The sequence below is a fragment of the Engraulis encrasicolus genome, chromosome 15 (genome assembly GCF_034702125.1).
Source record: "Engraulis encrasicolus isolate BLACKSEA-1 chromosome 15, IST_EnEncr_1.0, whole genome shotgun sequence".
Taxonomy (NCBI): Eukaryota; Metazoa; Chordata; class Actinopteri; order Clupeiformes; family Engraulidae; genus Engraulis; species Engraulis encrasicolus.
The window spans coordinates 164200-187286 of NC_085871.1; the positions used below are offsets into that span (position 1 = coordinate 164200).

General features: G+C 42.3%; 1 protein-coding gene across 4 annotated transcripts in view; it reads right to left on the minus strand.

Annotated features, from left to right (window-relative positions):
• dennd5b (DENN/MADD domain containing 5B) overlaps window positions 1–19506 on the minus strand; it is a 91592-nt gene extending 72086 nt beyond the window's left edge. For all 4 annotated transcript variants that reach the window (XM_063216726.1, XM_063216725.1, XM_063216724.1 and 1 more), the window contains exon 1: window positions 19178–19506. In XM_063216726.1, coding sequence (XP_063072796.1) covers window positions 19178–19286 — 109 coding nt within the window. In that variant the 5' untranslated portion in view covers window positions 19287–19506. The remainder of the gene's footprint in view (window positions 1–19177) is intronic.
• Between the last annotated feature and the right edge of the window lie 3581 nt (window positions 19507–23087).

Below are 23087 nucleotides of genomic sequence, written 5' to 3' on the forward strand. Positions count from 1 at the left end.
ACCCAACTGCCTTTTGTTTTGTTCCGTTTTCCCCTCCGCATCAGAGACACTCAATGAAATAACATTTTGCTCAATCACATTTAATTCCAATAGCTTTTAGCCTTTTATATTGCAAAAGCCTCCCTCAGGCAAAGGCAGTTGTGTGGTTACTGCAAAAACGGTGCGAGTCGGCCATGAACTGTGCTGATCAATGGCTCTTGCTATTCCTGTTATAGCCAGCCGCACTCCTGGAAAACAGCACCAGCGATCAAAGATCTCCTCCTCAGGATCCTGATCAAACATGGCATTATGGTAGCCAACAATGTCTTGCAGACAAAACACAAGGCAGAGCAGTGAAACTATTTTTTTTCCAATCCACATCAGTCAAAAACAGAACACACAATCACAGACACGTACAGACATGCACAAACACATACTCACACAGCATACAATACTGTTTAAATACATGTATGAACATTTGTAACAGCCAGCACTAAACAGTATGACTGGTATAAGCCACACATGCAGATAAGCGTTTAGACAGTGTAATATTCCTCTCTATATAATATTCATCAGTGTAATCTTCTTCAGACTCAAAACTATGCCATGTGCCTTTCCATTTCTTTAAAGTTACCAGAAGTTGTTAGCAATCAACATTCTAAATGTCAGTATGTTTATTTGGCAAGTACAGTGAAAATAATCCACTACTAGTCAAATACTGAGGAAACTTAACACAGGAAATTTCTTATTGGAGACACCAGTACCCCAAAATGGTAATGTAGTTGGGTCAAAGACGAAACAGGATTTTCAGGAAAAAAAATAAAACTTTTCCCTGACAACTTTTTTGGGTACATTGGAGTGTAGAGTGATTCAGTTTATTATTTTCTGTTCAGAAAATAGTAAGGAACATGCATTTTACCCCATTTTCACCCATAAAATGTCATTCAGTGTAATATGGTGTTAAACTGTTGATAATGCAAAAAACATATAGATGACGTTAAAAAACTGAAATAAGCTACATACCATAGTAAAGGCCTATATTTAAGGTCTTCATCAAACCTAAAATTTCTAGTAAAAGGCATTTGCAAATAGTTTTTGCAGTGTTTGTAGTCTTTCACCGAGTGCATTTCACCCATTTGGCTTTAAGAAGTTTTTCCACTGAAGAGAAAATCAGTTTAAAATGCACAATTATTCATTTGTTGTATGCCCCCGCATTTGTTGTGCTAAACAAATAAGTTTCGTAAGAATTTGACTTTATTTTCACATAAAAATGTGCATTTCACTGAATGACCACAACTATTACACTGAATGATGCCTTGGCAAAAAAAGCCTATATAAACAGCTACTTTTCATTGCTATCATATTGTTACCATCATACTACAGTACTCAACGTCCTGAATGAGTGACAACAGAAATAGATGTTGTCAAATAATTGGTATTTTACTTAATATTGGGGCATTACAATGTGTTTTGAAGAACTTCCAAGATCACAAGCTAAGAGGTAGGCTACTACTTAGGCCTAAAACAATAAAAAATATTTTTTTGTCTGTTAACCTGCATATTTCGGGGATTGTGACTTAGGGTGTTCTGATAATTCATGTACAACTTCCAAAATCCCAGAATCTACCCAGTAATATGGATGCTACATGGCAATAACAAGGTTATAATGGAAATAACAATAAAAGTCATAATTTCAAGTAGTATCATCATATTATTGTATCTTAGAGTAATATTGCAACTTATATTGCCGTTTTGATTCTTAATATACAACCATGAACTGATTACACTGAATGAAATGGCCCTTACACTGCATGTCACTGAATGACATCTCTTACACTGAAGGACGACCAAATACTTTTCACCTTATTTTTACCTTTTTACAAGCACACAGTTAGTCACCTACATGAGAGGATGACTTTGACCCACAATGTTTACTATGTCTATTTAGAAAATATGCTTGTTTGGATGAATATCTGAGTATAGAAGTGTTTTTTGACATTTCACTGAATGACATCTGTTTTTGTGGACGCTGTTACCACAAGATAAAAATACAGAATTTTTGACTATTGAAGAACAAGATTCTCCCTTTGCATCATCACTTAAGGGGTCCCTAGGGTTCCTTTTGATGATGTCACATATTGTGTGTGACTATCACTTTTTATTATGATTTAAAAGCACCATGTTGATCTTATTACACTGAATGATATCTAATGAATTGAAAATCCGGACAAAAGTCCCCAGATGATTTGAATATCGAAACAAAATGGTAATGAAACGTGCTTTTGATACAATAACAAGAACACTTCTAGAATTATGCCCAGAGAGTGAAAAAAGAATTTTGTTCGTCATTTTGCATAATTATTCAAGGATGTATTGATGATTTTTAAGTTCGGACCATTACACTGAATGACGTTTTTGCACTTTATGAGATTATTTAACACATACATTCACAATTATTTTTCTTTAAATGTTACTGAAATGAGACACCAGACTATGCTGTTTATCAGCATAACATTCAAAATTCATTAATTTACTTTTTTGATAGTTAAATGAGTGCGGAACAAAAAAAATGCACGTCTCGTCTTTGACCCAGTTAGTCTGAACTCAACTCAGCCCTCTCGTTTATACTAAAACAGAGTTTTAGAGATCTTCTTTAAAATACATCTTTTTATTTACCCACATGCCGTATATGTAAACAGATAAAAAATGTCCATGTTTAAAAATATAGGCATGCATGCAAACATCGTCTCAATTCAAACTCTCTTGTCCCGTCCCATCCCATCCCCAGTGAGATCCAATAGGGCTGGTGACTGAAGTCAGAGGGGCTAACTTTACACAGCTCAGGCCACAGAAAGTTGTAGTGCTGCTGGCGGTCACACTTCACTGCATAAGAGCGAGAGCGAGTGCGAGTGCGAGAGAGACCCAGCAGTGCATGCATACATTGCCTGAGAGACACTTCCTGATCAGCTGTTCATTCTATACCCAGGAGAGACATAAAGAGCAGAGTGAGAGAGCAGAAGCCAGAAGACAAGATGGAAAATTGGAGCACTGCAAAGAGAGAGAGAGAGGGACAGGAAGTGAGTCAATGTGGGAGTAAGAGTAAAAAAAAAGGGAGATGGGAGGCAGAAACCAAAAGACCAAACGAGACCAAAAGAGAGATGCATATAACAAAAGAGTAGGGGAAGGGGGGTTGGGGTGTGAGAGAAAAAAACGAGACGATGGCAGATGAGACAGATTCACATCACATGGGTTGGAGAGACATGGCCAAGTTGAGCCCTCGGGGTTATCGCTCCTGCTGCACAGAGATCCACAGCTGAGGCAGGCTGAGCGGCCATCTCACACGTCTGACTCCACGACCCCAATGGCCACGCTGTCATGGAGGACAGAATACTAAACCTTCACATGTACATGGCTTGTGGGCCATTGGCATAACGTGCAAATTTCCGAGTGTGGTTACATTAATTTTAAAGTATGCTACTTTAAAAATGATTCAAATTCTATACCACATTAATCAATGAAACCAATAGATTTGCGGCGCCATCACACACAGCTTTTTCACATTTTCACTTAAAAATTATGCCAATGACCCTTGCACAACACAAAGACACACAAATCCATGTTTTGAGTTTTGCAAAATATGACGCTAATTGTTGATCTGATATGACTTGCAGTTAAGAAACTATGGAAACTAGTGCAAGGTTCCCCAGTGTCTTTCTTGAAAAAATATGGGCCATCGAATGAGGCCATCCTGTCCCGTTGTGTAACTTCATGGCTGTACTGGATATGTTCAATAAGCACACTGACTGGACACATTACCATTTTAGTGGCACTGTAGAGAAAAAAAGCAAACAAAATAACAGCAGTGCATAACAGTGCCAGAGGAAGCCAGTGACGAGTACACGGAGGAGGAAGATGCTGCTGACAAAATCCGATCTCAATCTACACCATCAAGTGCTTGAAGCACTTCCTGTAGTACTCTGCATGAGAGGGAAAAACATTGCCCATGGATGAAAAGCACCCCCTATATTACACCGTCCATGGTTGCATCTGAGAAGAAAAGAGAAAAGGACATGAAGAAAAGGCAGTGGAGATGATTTCTACTCTAACGTGGCCATGAGGCAACAAGATGGAGTTCATTGCTAAGCTACACTGTTGCCTTGCTTTGTGCAGCTTGGTAGACAACCAACTGCTGCATCTAGATCTTAACTGTGGCACCATGCTGATGCTGAATGTCCTTTTTTGCCTTTCGGCCGAGGGGATTAAAATCATGAGCGATATAGAGCGTGATCTGTGTTGATTGGGGGAAGCTTCTTGGAGATGCGCATATCATTTTGCTTCAGCAGCAGCAGAGCCATCGGTCTCCATGGCAACTCATCATTGAATGGACTGTGGAGACTAATAGCGACCAGAGCAGCAAAGCAATGCTAATGCACTAGCATTAACTTGCCTTGACACCTACCTTCCTGCCGATTGGCTTCAAAGAGGCCTGAATTCTTACAGCACTTCTTTGAGACTGAAACCATTCAAACACCATACCAATAAAAATGGCGAAAACCAGGCAGCAGTAAGTCGGAATTATGGATGTTTTTCTTTGTTAATGATTTTACAATGACAGGTGATCTGCCATTGGTGTGTTGTCCAGATCAGTAAGCAGAGTAGATCACTTCTCAGCAATGTAATCCTCAGGCCTTCTTTACAGCACCAACCAACCTGTGCTTGCTTTGCATACCTTGGCCATTGGTGTACAAGATATTCAAATACAAATGGAAGACGAAAGTAGAGGCATTTCTCGCCTGATACTAACCTGCAACACAGTCTCCTTTACACAACCAGCATCACAGCACCAACATGCAAGCTGTGGCCTATTTTCAGTTTCATCTGAGCATAATTATCACATCACTTGTCTAACCCACACTGCTGCAACAGCAGCATGTTAAATGTCAATCCATCATTTAGAAGAGAAACAAGACAAACTCTACGGATTCCAGCCACAACGACATCCAACGCGTTGATTTTGTGTGTGTGTGTGTGTGTGTGTGTGTGTGTGTGTGTGTGTGTGTGTGTGTGTGTGTGTGTGTGTGTGTGTGTGTGTGTGTGTGTGTCCATATGTACTGTACGTCCATGTGAGTGTTGGTAGTTACATACTGTACTGCTGGCCATAGTGTCACCTATTCAGTGTCCCTTTGCTATGGCATTCTCTCTCTATGCTCTTTCTTTGTGGCGAGAGACAAAGACGTGTGACATAAAGCCATCAGTGAAAAAGATGAGCGCACTACTGAGGGAGGAGAATGAGGTGTCAAGGCAGCCCACCACCGTGCATAATCCAGAGGGATTGCATAACAGCTCTTTGGTATTTTATGAATACAAGGCTTACACAGTGAAGCACTTCTCATCTTTGGCTGCCTACAGGTTGTATGTGGTATTGTGTCTATATTGTACTGCAATATTTCAGAACAGTCCACATTGATGAACATGCCTGGTTTTAGCAAAGGGGTTCATTTACATCTGGTATCCAACAGGCAGGTTACATGTTTATGAATAGAAGACAGACACAGACACAGACACAGACACAGACATGCACGGTCGGTCGTTCATACTGTAGTTGTACTCAAACTACAGATTGGAGCCATTGGAGTGTGACCGAAAATGAAAGTGGGCAATTCCATCTGAAATGAAATTGCAAAGACGGACAGGCAGGAAGGCACGAACGCACGCACGCACAAACTTACTGGAGAGAGTATAAGAGTATTCAGTTTGATTTTGTTCTAGACAGCAGTCACATGCTCTCTGATTTCGTGATGAATTCTTGGCAAGGCCTGTGATGGTTATTAAGAGATGAGGCATCTACTGTCAATGCTGTCCAAGTCAAAGTGGAAAGGCATCAACAGCACAGTTACATAACATGCTTTTTAGTCAAAAACAACATGTTTACTTCCAAAACAGCTGCACATTTATTCTCAAAGGGCTGCACCAATGAGGTTCTTTCCAGTGGTGATGTGAAAGCAACGATTGATTTGATGAACAATATGACAGATCTGGTTGTTTGTGAGGTTATAAATTCTTTACGAAGTGCTGTAGCATACAAAAGTGCTTAGTGAGAACTGGTATTGATATTGATATTAAACAACAACTTTTATCATGGTGGTGATGGCCTAGTTGATGGTGGACACAATACAAATGTTCTAGTGTGTGTGTGTGAGAGAGAGTGCTTGAGAAGGACTTCAGACCGGTACAGGCTGCCTCCTGCTCAGTGTTGGTCTTGGTGTAGGCCAATGAGCCCTTTGTGGTCCGTTCACAATGAGGATGACTCTGGCAGCGTCATCTACTCTCTCTCCCCTTCCTCAGTGCCAGAGCCTCTCGTCACACTCCCACCGCATGGCACCACCAACCACTGAGCCAACATCAGTCAGTGCCAACACTTTTAACCCAATGCTACTAGAGATGCACGATATATATCGGTCCACTAAAATATCGGCCGATATGGGCTTTTTTATTTTGGCCCAATATAATGTTTTCCTGAGTAAAATAGCGGTTAATTTAATGAAAACGTGGGAACTGCGTTCAAGCCGAGTAGCGACTTTTACTTTATATTTTCATTCAGGCCGGGTAGGTGAAACAAGCCTGTGACAGAGATTCTAGGAGTATTATTCTAGGAGTATTATCAAATATTCTTTTAATTCATAATAGACCATCTATGGTATTATCTTATCCAGTCTCTCTGCCTGTGTGATGCTGTGACTTGGCGTCTCTTATCACATGACCGAGTCACATGACCGTCAGCCAGGCAGTGACTTTTGTTTTTAATGTTTGAATGGATTATGAGTGAAACATGAACTGAGATCATATTGAGATTATATCAATATATTATATTAAATATGAAAATGTGAACATATCGGGTATCGGTATCGGCCCTGAGAAGCAGGTAATTATCGGTTATCGTATCGGTTGAAATTTTTCATATCGTGCATCACTAAATGCTACCATCATGTCCAAGCTATCAGAAAAAACCAAACCATCTCTGCATGATCTGGGATCCAACAACCCCTTGCCAAAAAACGCAACTTGCATTTCCTAAAACTGCAAACGCACACACACACACACACACACACACCTCATCAGAATCCTCACCAGCATCCTCAAAGCATCTGTTGCTCATCAACTCCAGTCTGGCAGCAGACAGTTACTAGCATAGCTTCATACTTTCTGTGGACACTGACTCAAGGGAAGATCAGTTTAAAAATTCATTGAGACCAGCAGACAGACCATATGCACAAGCAAGCACACGCACACACACACCAACACACACCTTGTCCTCAGGACATGCCACCACACCTAACATGGTATGAAGCCATAATGCCATGAGTGCCTACAGCGCTCAGTAGCGGGAACATGAATCACTGCTAGAGGTGCTGCCAGCATGGTTGACTGAGTTGCATGCATGCTCATGGCATGGCCTTAGCTAAACTCTCCCTCCTGTTGATCAGAAGTGGCCATATGGGTGTTTTCCAACAAGATGATTTAAGTGACTGAGCCAGACAAGTTAACAGGCTGTGGATGGTAAACCTAAAAGTATCCCTAGTCCAGTGATTCTCGAACTGTGTGCCTTGAAGGTATTCCAAGTGGGACTTGAAAACATTTACTAAAAATCCCAAATATATTTTCCAAATGATTATGTATCCGAGTTGTATTGTTTATTGAGTCAGACATGGGCCTGCCCCCCAGACATTTGTGAACATTTCAAGTGGGCCCCAAGTTGGAATAGGTTGGGAATCTCTGCCATAGCCAATGTGCGTTCTGGGCTTTAAAGCTATGGTGTTTAGCAACATGTCCATCACACAAAAACATCACTGTCTGCCATCATACCTAGAGAGGAAAGGAAATTCTCACCAGTTAGGTAGTCTGTCAAAAGTCTGTCAGATTTCTGTCTGTCTGACCTTTTGTTTGCTAACCAAGTCAGCGGCGTGTGACAGCGGCGATATCAGTGAGGGCAGGGGGTAGGTAAGGGACGTTCTGATCAGTCAGGGGAATGTTTACTGAGGCTTATCAGGTCACACTGCTGTGCGACCTGCTGAGTTGGAACCCAGTCAAGGGTCAAAGTCGATGATGTTGCCTGCCTGAGACACCATGTCACTCACTCAGTCATCCCAACTACACTCACTGATAATTTGTCTCTGACTAATTTGGAGTATGCTAGACACTCAACAACAACAACATGGCATTAAAAAATTGCAGATGAGCTCTCCAGTTAGACAGTGAGGCTGAAATGCCATGCTGACATTTGTGACAGTGCCCAACAGTGTTCAGATACATCTTCAGATAAGAAGAGCTAAGCACTGTTTTCAGGGAGACACTGATGAGTTGGAAAAGCAAAACACAAATCCACTCCAAAATGGTAGCTTTCCACTGCAACTTTTAGATTTCTTTTCTTTTCCTTCTTCACTTTCAATTCATTTACTGCATCCTACTCTTAGTCCATCCTCCCTGAGCTTGACTCTCACCTCAGATGGTGAACTTCAACTTACCTAACTGAAATCACTTAGCTGAAGAACATGGTGCATCCTTCAGTATTAAGTATTGCATTGTATCATCTGATATAAAACTTGGTGAGTAATGCAATTCAATAATATTCAATGAATATTAAGTGTTAATTACGCACAGGACCGGTATTGCGTTTGTTATAAACATAATCAAGTAGACATGCTAAAGATAGAGCGTTTAGATAGGCCCGCAACAGTGATTGTTCTAATAAAATGCATTTGCATATTGAAATATTCATTGGGGCTTCCAATGACAGCTTTAATACAAATAGAGATGAGCTTTTGATTAGAGCTGGGAATTTTGTACACTCTGCCTGATTTATGCAACATAATGGCGGTTGATGTGCGTGTGTGTGTGTGTGTGTGTGTGTGTGTGTGTGTGTGTGTGTGTGTGTGTGTGTGTGTGTGTGTGTGTGTGTGTGTGTGTGTGTGTGTGTGTGTGTGGTCACAATGGGAGTAATCTGCAAGATGGAGGGCCCAGCGGTGCTGTAAAGATGGAACACTGACTGGTATTATGTAAGCAGCTTTACAGCTCTGGTGACATAACACATCATACAGGGTTATGATGATGCTGCTGCTGCTGCTGCTGCTGCTGCTGCTGCTGCTGCTGCTGCTGCTGCTGCTGCTGCTGCTGCTGCTGCTGCTGCTGCTCCTGGCCAGGTTTGATGCTGACAACAGCAACTCTACTCACAGTGATGGACATCATAATCTGATAGCAAGGCTCCCAAGTAAGTAAGTAACAACTTGTACTTTAAAAGCAGGCTAGTGCTTAGCACATAGAACAGAACCAAACAAACAGTGCAAAAAAACAGAGAACTTGCTCACATTTTGAGTCCTTGCAGGCCTTAGCTGATTTGAATATAGTATGGTGTGATGTGTGATGTGTGATGAAAAGATGCAGAGCCCTTCAGCACTGACCTCCATAACAAAAAAAACAAAAACAAATCCGCCTTCACTGCACTGAAGAAAGGAGCTTCTTGGTGACATCTTAAAGCACAAGCGAGTGCTGATGTTGGTAATGCTTAGAGTTTTAGCTACCTACTATAGCAAGTGTATAGTAACTTACATGTACTCAAATCACCAGTAATCTGGGTTCAGAAGCTACAAGTTTGCTACATTCGCCAAATCAGCTGGTTCCTAACTTACGACAAGCCCAAACTTGTAACATAAAGGAACAGCAGGTTAGCAGCATCTACCCTCAACTACAAAGCTTGAAACAGGTAACATAATGTACTGCACAGTAGTTTATAATACCAGATTGCCAATCACTACTCCAGCCAGACCACAGTCATGTACAGAATGCTTGTGGAGACGTATAATAGCACACAGTTCTTTTCCACTGGACCAGTTCACTAACCACATCCTCATCTCCCTCCAGCTTCCTCCTCCATAGACGCCAATGTGATTCTTAACAATGTGAATACGAATTTTCTAAAAGAGAGAATCTAGAATCTGTGATCAGCCTGAGGGGGACATGAGTGGACTGGGGACTGTGTTACGTCACATTCAACATTCTCTGTTCAGATTTTTCACTAAACGTGTCCTTAGCAACTGCTCACCCACAGTGAAGAAGCCCGCACCAACCCTGAGGTGTAAGAAGAAAAAGTCTGTGAGGTTTACCCGAAGATGATTCACACCACAGTGGTAATGCCTGGCAGTGAGAGCACTTAGTGCAGTCATAATTTTAACCAGCAGGGTTTTCCTCCAAATGAAGTTCATTACAACATTGGCTAAATGACAAGGTGCAGTAATACGCAACCTGGCTTCAGAAGATTACAACCCAGCATCGCATGGTTCTTCCAACAGCTCAGTAAGTTCAAATTGATTCTACTTGGGATACCTGTTCGGCCAGGCAAATGGGTTAATTATTGCAATCACGGGTAATTGAGTGAACAGATAGAACTCTGTTATTTGGAGAATGTTGTATTGATTTGCAGCTCTTGACTTCAGGTCGGCCATCACTGAACAACAGGCGTGTTTTGAAAGGGAAATACACAATAGTCAAGGTCTATGTCATGACAGGCTGTGACAAGTCCCAAGATGTCAGTCAGCAGGGCTTAAATACCACACTGACATTTCCAGATGCCCTCTTGTGACGGTAGCCAGTCCTCAGAGACCTGACAAAAATCTTCAAGCAACATGGCAATAAGCAAATAAGGAGAGCATATACAGTACAACAAAACTCTAGACTTGGGTCACTGAGAGTGCACAGCAATATAATGAGCATATCTTATATATGGGATTTACCAATAACTAGGACATTTCCATGAGCTCTGAATTCACATCCTCCATATCAATATCTATCTGCAAAGCAACAATGGAGAACAGGCAAAGCTCAAAGCCATTAAAATGGTGCTATCATTAATTTGACGTTTACCCCAATCCACATCATTACAACATTTACCAGTGCCTCACTCTCAGTAATCTCCATCAATCTCAGTAATGTTGTGCTGCCCTGTTCCAAAGCCACAGAGAAGAGGGAGCCTTCTCTCGTCTGACCCTGACCCCAACCAACCCCTCTCTACTGGGGGCCCCACAAGCTCCCCCACACCCTCTTCATCCATCAGTAGCTGAGCACGTCACAGCATATGGGCCCCCGGGTTAAAGGTCAGACATAGGCATTCCCTATTTCAATAGCAGTTCCCCGTAGATGAATTGCTCATTTGAGATGGGCTGTTTGGAAGCAGTAAGCTTAACTAAGGAACCAGCATCTTCTTCACTCGGTTCTGTTCTTTTCAGAAGAAAAGGGTTTTTTTTTTTACAAGAAATGGTACAATTCAGATTACAGGATGGTTACCAAGGAAACCCACGACTCTTGAATATGCAGCGTTTTTGAAAGAGCCTGCTGGCAGGAAGTAACACCAGCCTTTCTATACTAAGCTGTTGCATGTGGCAGCCGTCTCAGTGACGTCTACGCCATCTATTTCGGGTTAACAAGACCAGGCCTTTTCAAACCTTATGGGGAAACACACAGAAATGCACCGTCTGATAACAGATGGTCATGAAAATTGAATAAATCACAGAAAAGGTTTAGCAACAAATAACTGAACAGGTTTAACTGAATTTCACCACTCATCCTACACACAGTTCTGTGAAAACTTCAAAAAATCTAAACAACTCACTGCATATTTTTCCAGCCATTCAAACAACAAGTTGGTGTACATAAGTGTAACTTCACTTTCTTCAGGGTAAGGTTTTTGTAACAGTAATGAGATGTTGTCCATCTGTTGCATAGGAAGTCAACCTATACTCACACTATGGCGTTGCACATAGCTTTGAGCCCATGAAGATACAGTATCTTGCAGTGCAGTCAACGAGATGCTTCCAGGTGCAATACAGTGAGAGTACATGTCGGCCGGTGTTCTGTCGAGATGTGTTGCCTCGTCAAGATGAGCGACCGGTCGCCCTATTCGATAGTGGTGTTCTATCGATTTGCGATGCCTCATCTAAATGAGCGACCTTGATTTTCCGCGGAAGGCGTTTCAATCGGTCCACGTAGGACTGTTTTAATAACCCTTACTTTGTTTATTTCACGGACAGTGGTGTGCAATCGTTCGTGCCGAATTTAATAAGAACGTGCGGCTGCTGACCACTAAAAAACCGTGAGCCTCTCGTTTGAGCAAGTTAAGAAACGTGCCATATGTAAGAGACTGAGTTGAGTTTGCGCAAATACTGGAGAAAGTGTTTGGGATCAGGGCCTGGCTACGGGTTGTTTAATGCAGTCATTTGCTGTTGGTTTGGTTTCAATGCGACGTGGGCTCGCAAGGCAAATTGCCACACGAAATCATGTGCTATGGGGATAAACAAGCGCGGTTTAGATATTCCCAGATAGCGTATTGTGGCTTTGTTTTGGCAGATGTCTGTCTTTTAATGACCAGAATCATATTTTCATAACATCCCCAGCAGTGCATTTCTTATTACCATGTTCAGGCATTTTACAATGCAGTCGATTCAAATCCTTGAGTGAAAAGGGTGATGGGAGCATTTTGACAGCTCAATCAGAGGTGGTGATTTTTTCCATTTTGCAATGAGAACGCCTCCTCTACATAAATAGTCTTTTCTGATCGATGTTACAATGTGAGCGATTACGGTTAGGCAACAAAGTAGCAAATGTTCGAGGCCACGCTATTTCGCAGATTTTCCAATGATCTGCTGGATGATCCACGCTATCTCAATTACAGTAACGCGAGTAAAGTAGTTAGCCTACTTTCCACCTCTGCCGTTTTCCCCCCAGGGGATACATCGTAACTTTCAGTCCATGACAGTCGGTGGACAGGCTATAGGCTAACTAGACTATGGATGACTGGTGGTAACCTCAGGAGGACATAGGCTACAGTTTGAGTCACTAAAGTTGACAGTCTCAGGGGATCCTGTCGTAATTTGCGGTCTCACAATTCGATGGGCAATCACCCGCGAAAACCACCGCGAGGGTGTGCGCATGCGTGCGCATGCTCAGTAGCGAAGAGAATCACATCTCGACGGGTCGCTCATATAGACAGGACACCGGGTCAAACGTCGATCTCGAGATGAACCTCAGATCGGGCCTAGGCAGCTTAGTAGGAACATGATCAGAGGGGGCTGGAGGAAATGTCTGAAAGGATTACACTAACAGGCTTAACAGAGCAAAGGCCACTTTCCCCACACGATGCATCTCTAGATTTCAGGAGCCCTGTTAACTTACTAAAAATGAAAAAAAAACAGGGAAAGTAGGTTCACTCCAGTGTAGGGAAATAATTCAAGTGTTCATTCAACCATGGTGGGAGAGCGAGAGTAGACAGACTTTGTCCTGTAGACCGGAGCACTGAGGAGCCCTTTGTAGCAGGAGAGAGCACATTTCAGCCCTCGTGCCTTCATGATGTCCAAAACAGAGCCACCCATCTCACCACTTCCCTCTCTTTTGTTGTGGTCCAGAGGGCCACAGAGGGAGGCCAAGTGCCCTGGGCATTGTGGAGGTAAAGGACCACTGCTCTAGCTGTGGGAAGACACATCATATATGGGAAAGACAGGGTCCCTGAGGGCAGAAGCAAAGGGCTGTGGAGGTGTCACAACATTAGCATAACTGCTCAGCAGCCTACAGTCCATTTCGGTCAGAAGGCCAGTGATGCATAACCCCTGTTTAAACTCTCAGTAATCTCACCAATGGAGCATGAACCACAATTGCTGTTATCACAGTACACGATGCACATTACAGAGTGCACTGTAAAATGTAAAATGAACAAATAAAAGCAATGTATGGCTGCCTGGATCGTATTACATTCATTTGATTGCAGGTGTCAAGTGCTTCACTAGCCTGAGCCTACCAACACTTTCTGAGACACAGCAAAAAACTAACCAAGTCAGTGTGCTCAAGCTGGCCGTCATTCCCACAGAGTAAAACCTGCCCCTGCCCCTGCCCCTGTGAACATTTGCATCAGAGCAGCTTAGCCAGACTATAGAAGCCCAGAAGAAACTTGTAGTAGTCGCAATGACCAGACAAGTGCTTCACACCTCCACACTCCTTTACGTCTTCTAAAGCCCTTAGCACCAATTCTCATTCAGCTACAAAAATGCCCATCCCTTTGAAATACCCCCCATTAGAACTCATGCGACTGAGAGGCGTGAAATTTTGGCCCAGGTGTAAAGCAACAAAAAACATGGTGGTGCAGGGGGATCTCCCATGGCCTGCTACTAGCTAACTCGTCTCTTGAGGATCTAACAGGAACCACCTGCCAAAGTTACAGGAAAGAGAGGGGAGCGGAGTCTACACCCGGATGTCTGTGGCAGGAACTGAGACTGAAGTTGCTGGAGGATGACTAGAATCTCTTGTGCTGCTACTCGAAGCATTGCAAGCATCTCAAAGCGCTCCCGTTTCTGCCTATAGACGGTGTGGGTGAGTTTGAGCGAGGCACTTTCCAGAGAGCAGCATAAAACATTAAGCTAGTATCTCGTCTCCAGGGCTGTCAGGGCTCCTCTCCCCCTTCAAAAATAGCTTGGTTTCTTTCACCACACATACAGCTTTAGTCTTCCCCTTGCCCCAGAATGCCCTGCACTTGGAATGCATTTCGTAGTAGAGGATTCCATCCCTCTTGCCAAACTGTGACTATTTATAGTCATCTATCTAACTACTTTTAAGTATCGGATCTATTTCCACTGAGTCTCGTAAACTGAATCTTACAGAGAATCACCAAAGTGGCCACCTCTGGTTCCTCGGTCATATATAAACCCAATAAAACACAATTTACCAAGCAGCCATTTAAAAGCCTCTTACAGTATTGGGCCATGGCTAATAATGGGGACCATGGACACATCTATCAGTGCAAAGCGAGAGTGCAACGGATGGAGCCAGTTGGGGGTGGGGATGAGTATGTTCGCAGGCCACAACTCTGTGATTTATCTATTGTGCTTACAGTAGGGAATGGTGTGTGTGTGTGTGTGTGTTTGGGGGGTGTCACATAATAAAATGTTATGATCTGACTTATTTACTCTGAAGACGCCAAAGATGAGGTCATGACCCATCGAGCTGTTGATGTTGCTGCAAGCCTCGCGACTGAAGATCCATGCGGACGGGGAACGTTCCTGACACATGGAACCCAACACTGATGCACATGAGAAAAACAGCAACAAAGACAAAGAAAGCAAACTGCTGTGTCTTCGGGACTTAGTGAGAGAGAGAGAGAGAGAGAGAGAGAGAGAGAGAGAGAGAGAGAGAGAGAGAGAGAGAGAGAGAGAGAGAGAGAGGAAAATGAATGCGGTGTCTGCAAAATCAAATCAGCACATTGGCTTTGCACAACTCATGCAGCTGCTGTTAAGGAGAGGGAGAAGGCGAGAGACGATGAGGGGTTGGGGGAGCAACTCTCCACCAGGGCTGGAATGGGACCACAAACCGGTCCAGGCACTTTTGCCATAGACCAGCCTCTCACTTCCATGCTAGAATTAGTCCACTGTATATTAAGGATGCACTGATGGGTCGCCCCATCTAAATTGCTGGCCGCTCACAGAACAAATAAAAAGCATCTGCCCCTGATGACCAGCTGCCTTTTGGGAAAATGCCCTGTATGCCAGATTAGCAGTCCAGCCCTGGTCCCCGCCAACACAATCCTGGCTGCTAACGGAGGGGTTGGAACAGCAACCACATTAATAGGCAACACACAAACAAACATGGAGGACAACCTCACCACAGGAACAAGGTCATGTTTAACCAGCACACTCCTTTTTCATAATCAACACTTTGGAATAATAATCACGACCAGGCAAAATATCCTTTAAAAACATGTTGTGATAAAATGCGCAATTAATCCACTTGTGTGTTTTAATTACAGATGAAGCAGCCCGGGGATGTCATAGCACTGAGACCATATGGAAAGAATAATAACCCGAATGAAGAGTATTGATGTTGATGTATTGATTTCCAGTGCCCTTTGTATCTTTAAGTAGAGTAGAGTAGTAGAGACACAAGAAATTTCAAGACACAAATAACACAGGAATAGTCAGGGAGGGGAAAATAAAAATAAAAATAGTAAAGATAAAGAATGTGAAAATGTAATATGTAAAAAATGTAAAAAGGTGCAAAAAGACATTCTGTGACTTGGGATAGACCATGTGCAGAAAAACATGCTCTGTCAGTTAAGGTAGACGGTCTTAACATGACCTGGAACAAGTGTTGACAGATACATCTAAGATATAGTATAGTATGTAGAAGTAGGCAGTGTACAGAGTATGATGATGGGGGTGGAAATCTCATACCCCCACGCGCACACACACACACACACGCACACAAGTGTTGTAGGCAATGATTATGTACTCAATTGTTAGTCACTTTGGTTAAAGAGGGTCTGGTGTTTGGCAAATGCAATGTGATGCCATGTGAATACAATGTGAATGTAATGGGAAGTGAAACGAATTGGCTCGTACTACAGCAGAGAGCTGATCGGGGGTGAATGCAAGCCCATGCCCGGCAGATGCCACACATACTTTGGCACTCAACCCACTGGAGCCAGACTGGCACTAACATGGCGCTCAACATTCCACTAAACGTTGTGTTTCTTTGCAGTACTCAACTCAGTCAGAGAGCTCAACGTCTTCCTGAAATGTGTTTTCAAAAAAGCAGTGAACAAATATACTGTTTAGAACCAAAGGTTCAGAGGTCAAATACAAATACCATGCACTGCTGAGTACATGCATGACCTGGGCCTCAAAGCCTCCCAACGCCCCCTTGACCTCATCATAAGCCTGCCAACACCTCCCCCTTAGTATTAAAAAATAAAAAAGACTAATGCCCCCCAATGGTAACTAAGCACTACCCCCTCTCAGCGGTGTCTTACTGAACGTCCCCCTAGCACCCCCGTTGAGAAACACTAGTCTAAACTAACTTTTTTTACATGAAGTGAATGAGTATGGTCCAACAGACTACAGGAAATATGGCTCTCTGGCCAGAACAATGGGACTGGAGGGGAAGAGGGCCACTCCACACAAAGGCAGTGTGAGCTACATTAGCAGTCTTCAGTCCAGTATATAGCACAGCTGAAATAGGCAGTACGAATCTCGGTCACGCATGCCTTCCTTCCCTCTCTCTCTGGAGTGTTGAAGAAAGCTGATCCCCAAGCAATGTCAGAGTGATGACGGTATTTCTGGTAGGGGGGGTTAACCGGATGCACAGGGCCACTGTGTATGTGTGATGGTGTGTATGTGTACTGACGCAGTTGTCAAGATCCAGGCCAGTGAAACATCAGCAAGAGCTTGACACTTTCCATGACAACTGGACTAAGCGTGGCCAAAGTGTTGGGTCACCTTCTACATGGCTGTCACTGAACCTATCATCTGCACATCCACTACAATTATGCTCAGAGCAGTCACCAAACAGAACAAGGACAAACAGCATACAAATTGAGAGCTGGAGCACCCTAACTTTAGTCCACATCCACCATTCAGTGTACATACATAACATGCCTGTGCATCCTCAGATCTACACACTACAAGCTTTGTCATTACAATTTCTCACACTACATTCTCTAGTCTGTTATCAGAACAGCAACAAGATGACAATCCAGCTATTGCAATTAAGAATCAGAGACTCCTATTCGAGTGTGATGTCAGGGGCTCTCTTTGGACCCCTTGCCCTAGGTTAGCCTAACGTAGACGGCTCCTCTTTATTCACACGAGGGAAAATAGCACCACACAGAACAGGCTGATGCAGAATAAGCTGGCCTGCTTCTTCTAACTGTCGGCCAGAGCAACTGGGAGGTGCTGGGATGCCCTCTGCGGTGGCAAAATGCTCCCATATGGACGATGTGGCAAAAGCTAAATGACGCCATGTGAGCATTTCTAAATATGCCATGTAATGGGGGAATGCACCCAAGACAAACAGATACACACAACACAACTAGCCAACATGGCCACCGATATGGTCTTATGGACTTAGCGCATGATTGTTTGCCTCCCACTGTTTCGGTCTTCTACACATCTAATATCACATCATGTAAGACCACCTCAAATCAAAACTAGCCAGTGCATGACCTTGTAAATTTCCCCAAAAAGATAGAGAGAAGGCAGATGTGTGTGTGTGTGTGTGTATGTATGTAATTTCATTTTCCTTGTATGACCTGTGCATATGAAGAAAGTGACAATAAAAGCTGACTTGACTTGACTGTGTGTGTGTGTGAGAGAGAGAGAGCGAGAACGATGACTGAAGACATTCAGATCTACATGGTTAACATGGGCTATTAAAGTATGATCCATCATACTTGCTGCGTTCTGTCCCATGTGCACTTTGGAAACATCCATTCAACCTCTCTCTCTGGTTTGAACAACTACTAGAGCAAAGTGCAAAAGCTACTCTAGCCCTTGGACTTCCAAGAATTCACGTGGAAGGTTTATTCGGGACCACAACAAGCAGGGAACTGTCTCTCTTGTGTATGTCATGTGTTTCAGGGTACTGGACCCCAGACCTTGATGCTTTAGGAACTTCAATGCATTGTAAATACAATCACACCTCACCACCACACTATACATCTACACAGCATAATGCAACCTCTCATTGATCAGTCTCCAATAGCCTAGTCCAGGTAAAAGCAAAAAAATGATTGCAGTCTTCATCATGAGGTAATCTAAATGCCTAGGCCTACGTATACATTGTTTTGTGAAGAATTATTTGGTAACACCCATAGCCTTCAACATCAGTTAAATGTAAGGTAAATCAGAATGCAGACTAGTATGGTATTTGCCTTCAAACAAACAATAGCATTTTGTGTTTATCGAATAATTGCAGTGACCACAAATATACAATTTACAGCTGGTACTGGCCAAAAGATTGGCCGAACAAAATAATAAAGCATCAATGCTACTTTGTTGCTTCAGGAGCTGCTACATTATCGACGACGGTGAGTTGCAACATTGTTGACAAAGACTGCTATCCACGCTTCTGATAAGAGTTGAGAGTTTGGTTTGATATTCGATGTTGGAACTTCTTCTGAGTTTAGTCAAACAAAGACATTGGACCAGCGATCGATTATTTTGTCTCATTCAGTAGGCCTTGCCAACACAAAACAACTTTACACAGAGTGCTCGTGGTGGTTTGTATGTGTAGCGTTTGTGTTGCCTTCGACTGAAGCAATACAGATACCCAGCCAAACACAATGCGTATTGGTGTTTACATGGACCTTGCGTTGGTAATTTGACAAACTTACCCGCCAATTCATCTGGTTCCAATCCAGTCTCTGTGTCTATTCCACATATCACGAAATAATGGGCGAAGCGGCACGGAGCCGACCCCGTCCCCGTACTGTTCACGCTCATCTTCGCTCCAAACGGATCGGTTTGGCTTGACTTCACCACTTCAAAGAAAACACATCCATGGAGGGCAACAAAACTGAATTTGTTTGAATACTCTCAACAAATGTATCTCGGTACAGTTTTGGTGGTCCTAGATTCCGTGTGTTCGCTTTCTGGTTTGATTTAGCAACGGCTCAAGTGAAAAGCTGAGCTAATTCGGGCCGCTCAGTCTCGCTGCCCTGACAGCTCTGAACTGTGCGCCTCCACAAGCCTGCGTGCCTAGCGCCCCGGCTCCGAGGGTGGGAGCTCGTGAGATTATTTGTTAGGTCGGTGGCCACTAGGCGGCAGTTTAGGCCCCCCAAACAAATATCTTTCCCCCTCTACATTTCAAACTGACGAGGGTGAATTCAGACACATTGGCAAATGTGAGAAAAAATGATGTCAGGCCTATATAATGCTTAGGACGAATGGACACATGAAATAACACACACCATTCCACAGACACAGTCCTTTAAAAGCCATGTATAGTGAACTCAGAAGTCAGGCAAAACAATGTAAGCCTAGGGTTTGGTCTAAGGGTTGTAATTACAGGGTTAAAAACAAGCACACATAATTTACCTCTGACGTGACAGAAATTCAGTTTATCCACCTATTTAGAGTGCACACAACATCATACAGATGGAAAAAAGCAAAACCACACATTATTTAAAGGGACACTGTGCAGGAAATGGTCAAAAAAGGTACTGCAGCTATGCTGCTCATTGAAACTGTGCTGCCAAATTTTACCTTACCATGATAGTTTACTAAGTAATAAACTAATATTTTCTAGTATGGCCCAAGTACAGTCGTTTTTGCAGCTAAAAATGGCTATTTCTGGACATTCCAAATGGCGAACCATTGAGAAGATCCCCCTTTTCATGTATGAAAAGTGCAATTTTTCCAATCATAATGAATACTTAGAATTTGATGCTGGTGGTAAGTATTCATGGAAAAGGTAACATTTGTGAATGGGCAGCATGAATTCTGGAAATAAGCAACTAAAAATCTCACACAGTGTCCCTTTAAGATTAACCTGTATGTGTAATTTGCAGTTGTTTTGGGTTGGGGCTGTAGGCCCTATTCATCCCCACAATATAGCTAACATTATCCATTTAAAAAAAATGTGTATTTGTTTTAGGTTACATTTCATTTTGCTGCTTTAAAAAAAAACGGGTGCAACATGGCCTACAGTGCTCTAACATCATACTCAGTTTACTCAAGTTTTATTTTGACTTTATAGCCCTTGAAGGAGCACCCCAACACTTTCCCATGTGGTTAATCGACAAGATGGGTGATGGCTGAAGCTTTCAAAGAGAGCTTCGAAAAATCCTAGCTGTGATTCATAATTATTACATTGATTTATTTTTAAAGCACATGTTAATAGGAACAGGCATTGAACCCCATTGTGAAATCCTATCAATAAAATACATATATTTTGATATATATATATATTTAAATATATACAGTACCATGAGAAAGTTTGGGCGCCCTTTTGGAAAATCATTACTTTGTGCTATTTCTCATTGAGCTTTTTAAGTAGCAACTTCATGTTAACATATGTTAAACTGTAGGGAAAGAGAAACATTTCAGCAGTGGAAGAATTTTCATAGGTGTTACAGAAACAATTTTATGTGGATTTAAACAAAAATATGCGTGTGCATAAATATTGGCACCCCAAAGAAGGTATACCATTAATATGAAGTAGAGCTCACCTTTGCAGCACAAACTGGTTTTACTGACTTTGGAATCCCTTCAGTCACTGAGACAGCAGTGATTGGTCATTAAAATGTTATTTACCATACATAATAGCAGACTAGGCTTGTCCTAAATTCTATCTTGGAGAGTGGCAATATAGTGGGCTCTGAACAACTCTTTGCAGACTTCAAAGAAAGATAATGCATTACTATGAATAATGAGAAAGGTAAACAAAATAATCTGGAAGTCTTGGACAATGTTTCTCCACACCCAGAAATGGAAATCCATTTGAGTGGAAAGCATGGAAAGCCACAGGAATGGTACTCGTGAAAGGAAAATGTAGTTTGCTGAAAAATAGTTAAGAAGGCATGGGTAAAGGATGGCAAGAATGGTAACAGGAACACTACAGAACACCTCCATAGAACTACAAGACCATAGCTGCTGATAGTGCAGACCTAGACATGGCACAATCTCATTGGATGGGTGATGCTTAAAAAGGCTTTCCTGTGTATCCATCAGAAACAAGTTGCTAAACTTATGCAGAAAGCTTATCTGGACAAGCTAAAAGCATTTCAGGAAATCATACTGTAGTCAGATGAGACTGAGCTAGAGTTATTTGACCTTAACAATGGGAGGTGGACATGGCAAAAAATGCACACATAAATTCCATGACATCTGGCCTTAAGTATACCCTGCTATAGGTCTGCATGGCTCGCATACACACTGTAAAACTTATTACAGTTGAGGGCCTCACTAATTCATTTCAAATAGCAGATTTTTCAAAAGAATGTTCAAGTGTCAGTCACAAAATTAAGGCTGAGCTGAGTTTTGGCTTTCCAGAAGGACAGTAATTGCACAGCACTGATCAAAATTCAACAATAAGATAATGCAAAAGAACAAGTACAATGTCTTGAAATGGTCATACCAATCTCGATGTATCACCATTATTGAAAAAGAATGGATTTATTTGAACCAGGATGTCTAAAGAAGACAGATGAGTAACCTGACTGAATTAGAGAGGTTCTGGATAGAATAATTGGCCACTATCAGTAGCACCAGGCAGTTGGAACTTGTCTTCTTGTATAGCAAGTATCCACAGGCCATTAGATCAGCAAAGGTATGCTCTACTTCATATTAATGGTATACTCTCTTTGGGGTGCCCATATTTATGCACACGCCTATTTTTGTTCCACATAATCCACATAAAATTGTTTCTGTAACACCTATGAAAAATCTTCCACAGCTGAAATGTTTCTCTTTCCCTACTTTAAAAGCTCAACGAGAAATAAACCGATGTAATGATTTTCCAAAAGGGCGCCCAAACTTTCTCATGGCCCTGTATATGTATGGTATTTCTCCATTTGCGCGTTAGTTGGCACTTAGCTCCCTCTTGTGGAGCAATCTCAGCCATTACAGCAACATGTTCATATAGCTTCTCAACATGTTCATATTTATTGTGTTCTTTTCCAATATTAAAAGCAAGGATTCTTCTAATAAATCAGCATGTGCATCATACCGGACTATGAAAAATGTGGGCATCCCCAGAAGATCCATTCATAAATTGCTGTGGTTTCATAAGACAATCTCACAGTAGCAGTATGTGTTTTTCTACAGATATGTAGACATGCAACTGTATTACAGACCAAAATTCTTAGAGTAGATTTATGTAGTATACTATAGGCCTACAGTATTTAGTGTGCTACAAATATATAGTAGTGTTGCACCGAAACCAATATCGGTGGATCGGTGGATCGGCACTAAAATGGTGGTACTGGTATCGGCGAGTACCAACATAGGGCACAGATACCATTTACAGGTGCTTGTATGACACTTAAACAGCCATGAAATTAGTTATTTCATAGAGGTATTTAAAAAGTATAAAAAAATGTTGCTGGATTCACTTTGTATTAGTCTTTGTGCTGTTTCACAAAGGTAGGCAGCATCCTGACAAAGCCATGCAATGATTTTACATCCGAGTAGTACACATCATATATCTACACTTCATATATATACACATTTCAAATAGGGTGGTATCGATATCTGTATGGTATCGGTATCGGCCGATACTGCACAGCCAGGTATCGGGTATTG